This window comes from Somniosus microcephalus, chromosome 15 (genome assembly GCF_052327205.1).
Source record: "Somniosus microcephalus isolate GS21.2 chromosome 15, FLI_Smic_1.0, whole genome shotgun sequence".
Classification (NCBI taxonomy): Eukaryota; Metazoa; Chordata; class Chondrichthyes; order Squaliformes; family Somniosidae; genus Somniosus; species Somniosus microcephalus.
In genome coordinates this window covers 94,278,121-94,289,424 of record NC_141001.1, presented here as the reverse complement: position 1 = coordinate 94,289,424, position 11,304 = coordinate 94,278,121, and the positions used below count along the sequence as shown (strand labels likewise).

The 11,304-nt window shown below is 46.6% G+C and overlaps 1 protein-coding gene across 1 annotated transcript in view; it reads left to right on the top strand.

Moving 5' to 3' along the window:
* The first annotated feature begins 10,491 nt into the window (after window positions 1-10,491).
* The window catches only part of ano3 (anoctamin 3), a 401,336-nt gene continuing 400,523 nt past the window's right edge, over window positions 10,492-11,304 (top strand). Inside the window, exon 1 of the mRNA XM_086008127.1 lies at window positions 10,492-10,692. Coding sequence (XP_085864253.1) covers window positions 10,647-10,692 — 46 coding nt within the window. The 5' untranslated portion in view covers window positions 10,492-10,646. The remainder of the gene's footprint in view (window positions 10,693-11,304) is intronic.

Below are 11,304 nucleotides of genomic sequence, written 5' to 3'. Positions count from 1 at the left end.
TGGCTGATCATCCAAACTCAGTACCCGATCCCTCAGACTATCAAAGCTTAAAAGATGCTTTTCTTCAAACCAACCTCTCAAGGTCTGAATTCCTTGTCGATGCCTTATCTTGTAGTTGGTAGATAGTTTGTACAGGATCAGCATTGTTGGACCAGGTCAAGAGGATCCTGGATATGTAGATTGCCTTATTCTTCAAGTAGTAAATTACATCTTGCTGAGAATGTGTTTTTCACATTTCATTTTTCTGAACTGTGCTACAAAAGTCCTCATAGGGTTTATCTTCATAAAAATTGTGCTAAAGGATGTTTTCATAGAGCGTCACAGCTCTAAGATGACTATCACATTGTAAAGTAACATTTAAGGGTCAATTTGAAAAGACTGTAATTGTAAATCTGTTAGGTGAACAATGCTGATTGGACAAAATTCACTTTCAGACAGGAGGAGACCACTCAGCAATAACCCCCAAACAAACAAATTACCACTTCCAAAGCTAACCAATCCGCACTCCTATTAACCAACCAACTAGGAATCTGCCAACAATCAGTGGTCTGCAGGCAACAAAAAAACAGCCAATCAAATTGCTCAAAAGATTTTTTTTTCCAAGTTGGTTTCAGTATTCCTCTTGATTTCTCAGCCATCCTGGTTTACCATAGAAGTGATGGGCCTGAATTTGCAGTCGGAGACTTCTCGCGGGCGAATGCCTCCGAACCACAAGAAAAATACGAACCTACCTGATGGTCCCGGAGGTTCGTAGACGCGCGCTCCTGGGCCTCTACGCATATGCCTGCGAAAAGGACAATGTGCACACGGTTCGCAAGCGTCCCTGGGATCACGTGGGCCAGGCCAACCAACCAAAAAAGGGGATCCCCATTGTGCTTATGGGGATTCCATTCACGTACAGAAACCACATAAACATGAATAGGAATCCCCTTAGAAACACAATTACACACCAGTTAAATAAAAATAAATCATTACATGTTCAAAACTAATTAAATTACAATTTAATTAAACATAAACATTTTTGAAAAATAAATTTAAACATTTTAAAGGGACTTAAAATAACATGCAACTAATTTAAAAGTTTTTTATGTTAAATAATTTAATTTAAAAAAAATATTTATTTAAACTCTTACGCTGGTAAAAAAAGGCCTTACACCTGCTTTTACCAGGCGTATGAGTTTCACAGGCATTCGCTGGGCAGTAGTTGGGCAAATAACTCTCCGCCAGTGAATGTCCATTTCCCGGGGATGTGGTGGATCTGTTGAGCTGAAACTTGACAGATCGCAAGTTCCTGATTTTCACGCACGTACAGCGCACGCAGAAACCCAAAACTTGTGGGGCTCTTACAGCCGCGTACACACTGCACACATGGTCATAGGCCCCAGAAAATCCGGGCCAATATTTTTAACATAAACATTGAACAGTTCATTTGAAAATTATTAAACTCACCCAAAAAAGCAAGTCCCTACAGCATTTACCTTCAGAGTCCAATACCTTTCTTCAGGATCTGGGACTCCAATTTCCGTGTCCTGGAACTGTACACTCTGGGAGGGTAAGGATTCCTGCGAGCTCTCCTCCTCCTGAGTGTCAGCCGTGGTTCAGTTATTAGCACCCTCGCCTCTGAGTCAGGAGGTTGTGGGTTCAAGCCCCACTCCAGAGACTTGAGCACAAAAATCTAGGCTGACACTCCAGTGCAGTACCGAGGGAGCGCTGCACTGTTGGAGGTGCCATCTTACAGATGAGACTTTAAACCAAGGCCCCGTCTGCTCTCTCAGGTGGGTACAAAAGATCCCATGGTACTATTTTGAAGAAGAGCAGGGAGTTACCCCTAGTGTCCTGGCCAATATTTAACCCTCAATTAACATCACAAAAAGAAAACAGATTATCTGGTCATTATCACATTGCTGTTTGTGGGAGCTTGCTGTGTGCAAATCGGCTGCCGTGTTTCCTACAACAGTGACTGCACTTCAAAAGTACTTCATTGGCTGTAAAACGCTTTAGGACATCCTGAGGTTGTGAAAAGAACCATACAAATGCAAGTCTTTCTTCTTTCTTTCTGCCTGCTCTCCCTGCAGGTACAGCTCTGTGTGCCCCTTTCTCCTGTTGGTCCTCCTCCTCCATCCACAATGGAATACCTATGAGGACCCCCACGATGGCAAAAGTGGTTTGCCAGAAGTCCCTTAATGGTGGTCAATGGTGTAGAGACAGTAACAGTAGCCAAAAACCACAATGTTTCACAAGTCCAAAGTCACGTTCTAGCAATTTATCTGAGAACAGCTGCATCTCGCTGAAAATGCTGCCCTCCAGTCTTGTACCACCCATGGTTTGTGGGGCAGGCTATAGAACTGTCGATAGTTTGGGTCCTTAAACCAGCTGAGGACCCCGATTTGCATATGCCGGTTCTGGGTGGAATCGATGGCCGCTTATTTTGAGGCCTGCTCGAAGATCGCATCGGGAGGGCCCCTGGCAAGATTTCAACACTAATCCTTTTTTTCAAATTAAAAATTTAGCCCATTCAGATAAGAACATTGGAGCAATTGCGAGACAAAAATTGGCTCTCCCACCCTCGCAGTATCCAAAGTAGTTATTAAAAGTAAAACTATTAAAGGCAGTAACTTACTCCGAGCTACTCCTGCTCGGCTGCCGTAACTTTACTGGAAGTGTGGTGGAAACCCCGTTTACACGTGTGAATGGGGTTACTGCCCCACCTCCGGCAAAATTTCAGCAGCGGAGTGGACGCAGCTCTGAGGAAATTCCCAGCCCAAGTTCAACTCCTTTCTGAACCACTGACAAAAGCCTTCTCTTAGGCAGTCCCTCGGAACTGAGGATGACTTGCTTCCACATTAAGAATGAGTTCTCAGGTGACTGATGAGTCCAATGCGGGATCTACAGTCTCTGTCACAGGTGGGCCAGACGGTGGTTGAAGGGACGGGTGGGTGGGGTGCTTGGGTTGACGTGCGCTCCTTGCGCTTGGCTTCCGCTTGCTCCCGGCGAAGAGACTCGAGGTGTTTGGCGCCTTCCCGGTTGCTTCTCCTCCACTTTGTGCGGTCTTGGGCCAGGGATTCCCAGGTGTCAGTGGGGATGTTACACTTTTTCAAGGAGGCTTTGAGGGTGTCCTTGAAGCGTTTCCTCTGCCCACCTGGGGCTCTCTTGCCGTGTCGGAGTTCCGAGTAGAGCGCTTGTTTCGGGAGTCTCGTATCGGGCATGCGGACAACGTGACCCGTCAATCAGAGCTGATCGAGCATGGTCAAAGCTTTGATGCTGGGGATGTTGGCCTGAGCGAGAACGCTGGTGCGCCTATCCTGGCAATAGATTTGCAGGATCTTGCAGAGGCAGCGTTGGTGGTATCTCTCCAGTGCTTTGAGGTGCCTGCTGTACATGGTCCATGTCTTTGAGGCATACAGCAGGACAGGTATCACTGCTGCTCTGTAGACCATGAGCTTGGTGCTGTGTTTGAGGTCCTGGTCTTCAAACACTTTCTTCCTCAGGTGACCGAAGGCTGCACTGGCACACTGAAGGCGGTGTTGGTCTTCGTCATCGATGTAATGTATATACCTTTAAGGGGGGAACTATCTTTTACAGCTCATGTATACTGCAGTACCGGCAGTGACCACACCTGTATATAGCACTGAGTAGTAATCTGTACAGATCAGTTCCAGTGTGAGTCACGTTGAGTAAACACCTGTTGTACCGTTCTCCTGCAGTCTGTGTCTTATTATACACGGACACAACATTGGCGACAAGGCAAGTTCGAACCTACCTGCAACTCTGCATCACCTCCCGGGGATTCGTTCCTGGAGATCAGTGGATTGGAGGTCAAGGCCAGAGACTCGGGCGTCGACCACGGGCAACCGCCCAGTCATCCAGCAGAGACTCGAAAATTGCGGGGGAGGCTGTCGAGAGCCAGGCTTGGCTTTCCAGTCGAGGTGGTCCAGCGAAACGGGCTGGCAACAGGTAGTGCGCAGACCCTTCCCGGACAGCGGCGGGCTAGAGCCCGACCGAGCGGCACAGCAAAGGGCCGAGCAGCGTCGATGGGGGAGAGAGAGAGAGGGCAGAGCGCACAGGGCGCAGCCGGTGTTCAGGGGCCAAGCAGCGTCGAAGAGAGGGAGAGAGAGACGCGCAGAAACCCGCGAGGCGCCGCCATTGCCACGAGGACCGCCGAGAGCGGCGTTGGCAGCAGCGCAGGAGAAGCGCGCGAAACGTACAGGGCGCCGCCATTGCCATGAGAACTACCGGGAGCGGCGTTGGCAGCAGCGGGTGAGGCAGGAAAGTGCAGGAGACGCCATTTTAAGCCATTGGGAGACGCCATTTTAAACCACACCCAAAATGCCGAAGAGTGGCAGTATCACCGCATTTGACAATGAAGTCGAAGATTGGACTACATATGTCGAACGAATAGAGGTATACTGCAAGGCAAATGAGGTGTCAGATGACAAGAAAGCGTCGGTATTGTTAAAATTAATGGGTGCAAAGACGTATGGTTTATTACGAAATCTAGTAACCCCAACGAAGCCAATGGAAAAGAGTTTTGAAGACATAGTAACGATACTACAGGAACATTTAAACCCCACACCGCTGCTGATAGCAGAAAGATTCAAGTTTCACAAACGGAACCAGCATAAGGATGAAAGCAATGCTGATTATTTAACAGAACACAAACTATCGAAACACTGCCAGTTTGGAGCGGGACTGGCAGATACCTTAAGGGACAAGTTTGTGTGTGGGCTTCAAAGTGAAGGAACCCAGAAATGGCTTTTATCTGAAAAGGACCTTACACTGGAAAAGGCTTTCAGCATTGCGGTATCATATGAAGCAGCAGCACAGGGCACTGCAGAGCTACAACAGAGACCGCAAGAATATGGCACAAACGAAATGTCATATGGAACAAAGAAGTGCTATCGCTGCGGCAGAACAACACACGACCAGAATGATTGCTGGTTCAAAGACAAAGTGTGCAGACAGTGTGGAAAAGTAGGACACATAGCAGGAGTCTGCAGGTCGGGAAAGAAAACCAGCAATAAGAAACCTATCAAAGAAAAGTACAAGAAGGTATATAAGATGACGGAGAATAGTTCAGATGAACAAAAGAGTGATAACGACTCCGAAAGCAGGGAACTGAGTTGTCTGAAACTACATAATGTGATCACAACGGAGGATCACCGAACCATTTGGGTCACTGTCAAGATAGCAGGAGTCCAGGTAAAGATGGAATTGGACACAGGATCAGCCCTAACAGTCATAAACCAACGGGACTACGAGCGGCTATTCTCACACATACCCTTGAGAGACACAAAAATTATTTTGAAGACGTACACAGGGCAAAAAGTCTACCCCAAAGGAAAAATAAGGGTGACCGTTATATATAACGGTAAGGAAACACCAAACCTAGACCTGTATGTATTACAAGATGGAGGACCACCATTACTGGGACTTGAATGGATCCGGAAAATACAACTGGATTGGCATTCCATACAGGCACTGACTGTGGCTGACAAAAAGGATGACGACGTCACACCTGGGCGACTGTCAAAGATCCTAACTGACGCGAAAGAAGTGTTCCAGCAAGGACTCGGAACACTAAAAGGCATGACAGCGACGATTAAAATTGAAGAAAACGCAAGCCCAAAATTTTTTAAGGCCAGACCTTATGCGATCCGCCCAGCCATCGAAGCAGAGCTAGAGAGTCTGGAACGTTCAGGAGTACTGTCCAAGGTAGACTGGAGCGAGTGGGCTACACCCATCATCCCTGTGATGAAAAAGTCGTTGAGCAGCACGCCTGGGGAACCAAGGAAGGTTCGCATCTGTGGGGACTTTAAGGTAACAGTGTACCCGGTCCTTCACACCGTACAATATCCACTTCCGCGGATTGAAGATATTTTCGCCTCGCTATCTGGAGGGAAATGCTTCACTAAGATTGATCTGGACCAGGCGTATCTGCAAATGGAGGTAGAAGAAGCATCAAAAAAATACCTCACAATCAACACCCATAAAGGTCTCTACCAATACAACCGGCTGGTATTCGGGGTAGCATCAGCTCCGGCTATTTGGCAGAGGGCAATGGAACAAGTCCTGCAAGGGATCCCAGGGACCCAGTGTTATTTGGACGACATCCTGGTCACGGGCGAAAATGACAGTGATCACCTTGCCAACCTGGAGCAGGTGTTCACTAGATTGCAGGAATATGGGCTCCGAGCTAACCGCCACAAATGCGAGTTTTTTAGAAAACAGATCTCGTATTGTGGCCACGTTATTGATAAAAAGGGGTTACATAAGTCCCCAGAGAAGATTGAGGCAGTAGTCAAGGCTCCAGCACCGGAAAATGCGTCACAACTGAGGTCGTTCCTCGGGCTGGTAAACTACTACCATAAGTTCTTGCCAAATTTGTCTACAATACTACACCCACTGAACACCCTTCTGCAAACTGGGGTGCCATGGAAGTGGAGTGCCGAATGTAGACGAGCTTTCCAGAAGAGCAAAACACTAATCACAACGAAAGAGGTATTGGCCCATTACAACCCAGCATTACCAATTCGGTTGGCATGTGATGCGTCACCCTACGGCATTGGAGCGGTGCTGTCGCACAAATTCTCGGACGGCTCAGAGAGGCCAATAGCCTTTGCGTCACGATCACTAACCTCAGCTGAGCGTAACTACGCCCAGATTGACAGGGAGGCCCTCAGCCTAGTGTGGGGAGTGAAAAAGTTCAATCACTATCTGCACGGGCAGAAATTCACCTTGCTGACTGATCACCAGCCTCTTGTCTCCATTTTTAATCCGAAGAAGGGCGTTCCGGTGATGACTGCGCAACGACTACAAAGATGGTCACTTTTTCTAGGGGTGCACCACTATGAGATTGAATATAAGGGCACGAAACAGCATGGAAATGCTGATGGGCTATCACGCCTGCCACTGCCTACTGCGGAGGAAGCACCAGCAGTGGATCCTGTCGAAATATTCCATTCGACTATAGTTGAATACCTACCGGTAACTAACGCTTGTATCGAAAAGGAAACCCGAAATGACCCGACACTGTTTCGGGTATATGATTTGACGGCGAAGGGATGGCCAGCACATGGCGACTCACTGTTGGCAGCATTCTCGACAAGGAGAGAACAGCTGTCAGTGTGCCGGGGGACCTTGATGTGTGGATCCCGAGTGGTAATTCCACCCAAGTTAAGGGATAGATTGCTCAATGAGCTTCATGAGGGTCATCTGGGAGGGGTAAAAATGAAAAGCCTAGCCAGGGCTTATGTGTGGTGGCCGGGAATCGATAAACAAATCGAGGACCTGACCAAGAGCTGCTCAGGATGCCAGAAAGTCCAAAATGCACCACCACAGGCCCCTCTACACCCATGGGAGTGGCCCTCATCTCCATGGCAACGGGTGCATATTGATTTTGCTGGTCCATTCATGGACTCAATGTTTTTAATAGCCGTGGATGCGCACTCGAAATGGCCTGAGGTCTTCAAAATGTCCTCCACCACCACGGAGAAAACTATTGCAGTCCTACGGACCATTTTTGCCAGGAATGGCTTGCCAGAACAGATTTGCTCCGACAACGGACCACAGTTTGTGTCCGAAGGGTTCCGGAGGTTCTTGAAAAAGAATGGGGTAAGGCATTACACATCTGCCCCGTATCATCCAGCCACAAATGGATTGGCTGAGAGGTTCGTACAAACCTTTAAGAAGGCAATAAAGGCTATGTACAATGACAACATTCCGCTGCAGCACAAGGTGGACAATTTCCTGTTCGCCTACCGGAATGCGACACATGCAGTCACCAACCAGGCTCCAGCCATGATGTTCTTTAACCGAAGGTTAAGATCTCGCCTGGATTTGCTCAGACCAAACGTACGAAGAGATGTTGAGAGTAAGCAATTCCAGCACATCCATGAGAAGCCAACAAGGAGCTTCAATGTAGGGCAACCAGTCTTGGCCCGCGACTACCGAACAGAAAAATGGCAGCCAGGAACGATATGCACACGGCAGGGCCCACTAATGTACACAGTGGACGTTGGGGAGAGCATCATGAGACGCCATGCTGACCAGATCCTAGAGTCACAGGAACAAGTCGACCCCATGCCTCGCCCATACGTACCTGGTGATGAACCCGATGTACAGGTCGCATCTACCCCAGAAACAGTAGCATCGGAAGCTGATGAACCAACCGACGACAGGGGGCCAGAATCGCCTCCGCACCAAGAGCAAGACACTCGGGAAAGGTGCTATCCAGAAAGGATCAGGAAGCCTCCCCAAAGACTGAATATATAAATAGACTATTTTCAGCTAATGTTGCATGTTAAAAGTGTTAATTGTAATTAGTTTGATATTTAATTGTTAAATGAGTGTTATGGTACTGTTGATCTAAAAGGGGAGGAATTGTAATGTATATACCTTTAAGGGGGGAACAATCTTTTACAGCTCATGTATACTGCAGTACCGGCAGTGACCACACCTGTATATAGCACTGAGTAGTAATCTGTACAGATCAGTTCCAGTGTGAGCCACGTTGAGTAAACACCTGTTGTACCATTCTCCTGCAGTCTGTGTCTTATTATACACGGACACAACAATCGACGCCTGCTCTTGTTGACAGTAGGCTCTCGAGGTATGGAAAGTCTCGTATCCAGCTCTGAGGAAATTCCCAGCCCAAATTCAATTTCTTTCTGAACTACCGACAAAAGCATTACCTTGATTATAGGCATTGACTTTCTCTGCCTTCTTAGCACTATTGTCAGCTGTGGCTCACTTGGTAGCACACTCGCCTGAGTCAGAAGTTTGTGGGTTCAAGTCCCACTCCAGAGGCTTGAGCATGAAACTATAGGCTGACGCTTTAGTGCATTGCTGAGGGAATGCTGTACTGTCTGAGGTGTCATTTTTCAGATGAGATGTTAAACCGAGGCCCCGTCTGCTGTCTCAGTTGGACGTAAAAGATCCCATGGCACTATTTTGAAGAAGAGCAGGGGAGTTATTCCCTGGCCAATATTGATCCCTCAATGAACATCACTAAAACAGATTGTCTGGTAATTATCACATTGCTGATTGTGGGAACTTGCTGTGTGCAAATTGGCTGCCGCATTTCCTACATTATAAAAGTGACCACACCTCAAAAGTACTACATTGGCTGTAAAGCACTTTGGGACGTCCTGAGGTTGTGAAAGGTGCTGTATAAATGCAAGCCTTTTATTTCAATAACATGGTAAAAACAGAAAGTGGGCAAGTTGCTATTTACTTCAATATTTAAGTCAGGGACAGTATAAATGCTCGCTGTTGTTACAGCAAATGTCATTTGCTTTTTCTGTGTGTGTCGGTGTGATTACTCGCTTGTTACACTGAACAGTAATCTGCAGTGCTAACCATGGTTGATTTCTGTCCCTCTTCATATCCACTAGTGCTAAGGCTAATTCTAGATCCACTACTGATGCTGCCGGTGAGGTCAGCCGGCTGAGCACAGTCCAGGATTCGAAACGTGTGGCTTTCTGGTGAATGGCTCAGTGCCACACTGTGGCCCAGAGAGACATCCGATGATAATTACAGAAGAGGCTTTCCCTGAAATTCAGAAAATCTAAAGCTGATCTCTGTAAAACTCAGAGCTTGTATTGATTGTGGCAAACGGAAGAGCACATTGATGTGTTTGCTAAATAACAAAATATGCCCATTGTGAAATATTTGTTGTTTAAACCTTTACTCAGAAACTAAATGTTTCTGAAATTTAGAGGGCCTAGTTCATTTGCGCTTTGGGACGTCCTGAGCGCTTTACAACCACTGAAGTACTTTTGAAGTGTAGTCACTGTTCTAATGTCGGAAACGCGGCAGCCAATTTGCACACAGCAAGATCCCACAAGCAGCGAAGTTATATCGCAAAATAATCAGCATAAGTGACGTTGGTATACTGGCCATGACACTGGGGCGAACTCGCCTGCTATTCTTCAAAATGGTGCCGGAGATCTTTTACGTCCACCTGACGGGGCAGACGGCCCCTCTGACTGTGCAGCACTGGCTCAGCACTGCACTGGAGTGTCAGCCTAGATTATGCGCTCAAGTCTCTGGAGTGGGACTTGAACTCACGACCTTCCAGCTCAGGCAAGTGTGATACCCACTGAGCCACAGCTGACACCTATTTGCTAATTAATAGTAAGAATCCATAAGGAATAGTCCATGTGTTAGGGTTACCAGTTATACTTGGGAATACAAGTGGTACATCGGCCCCAGTATATGACTGGATTATAATCTTAGTTTTGATCTAAAGATGACTGCCTAAGGGACAGTTTGATCAATCAGCTGCATCATTTATACCTCTTCATTAGTATGTAACATTCTGCAAGCAAAAACTAATGTACAGCTACCTCTCACAGCATAGAGATGACTTAAATTTGCATGATGATGATGTGCCTTAATATTGTAAGAGTTTCCACAGAGGGGAGTGTGTTGCAGGACCTCCCATTCTGTCACTATGGTAACAGCACAGAGTAGCTCTTTGAGCAAAGTGCTCCATAAAGCAGGTGTCGGGTTGCGCAGTGCTTCAGAAGCTCCTGTGTATGTGTGAGCAGCAAGCTGTTAAAGTCCCTCAGTGAAAGAGGAGAAGCTCGGTACAATACTCCATTGAGTACTGTGGGATTTTTTTGTGAACAGCGAATAAAGAGAAGATGGTGCATCACTCGAGGTCCATTCAATCCTTCAAGCAACAAAAGGGTCAGTAATACTTTGGAATGTTGTTGAATCTATGGCTTTTATTATCACTGTGTCGCTTGCCTGGCCATCAGCACTAGAGCAAGAGAAAGCATGCAGATTGCATGGTGCTTTGCAGTATACCTTAACATCCTCATTTGCATGTATGTTTTACATTGTATAGGTGAAGGTTATTGTTTTCCATTCTATTTTTTGTGCTGTGTCTTCACATAAACCCCGTCCACCTGAATCAGTCAGATCAAGTTTTAAGCAGGGCTGCAAAATTTAGGCCAGTAGCCAGGAATGATGAAATGATAACATAGGTTATTGAGCAACTACCGCGCTTTAGGAAAATTGCTCTAAGTGTTATAAATAAAAAGCTCGCTGATGTCTGGAATAGAATTAGTGATTAAAGTGCCAAGACTGTGTAAAAAAAAAAAAAAATTACCGGTCCAACTCTATCAGAGTAGATTGGAAATTAAAATGACCAAGTGTAATACCAAACATTTGCAGCCACTCATTACCTTTAATGCTGATCCCAGCAGACCACATTCATGGTGATGTCAGCGCTAGAATGTTAGTCTTCCTCTTGTGGCTACCAGAGCAGTTTAATTTGGGTATTTGCAGCCTGACATA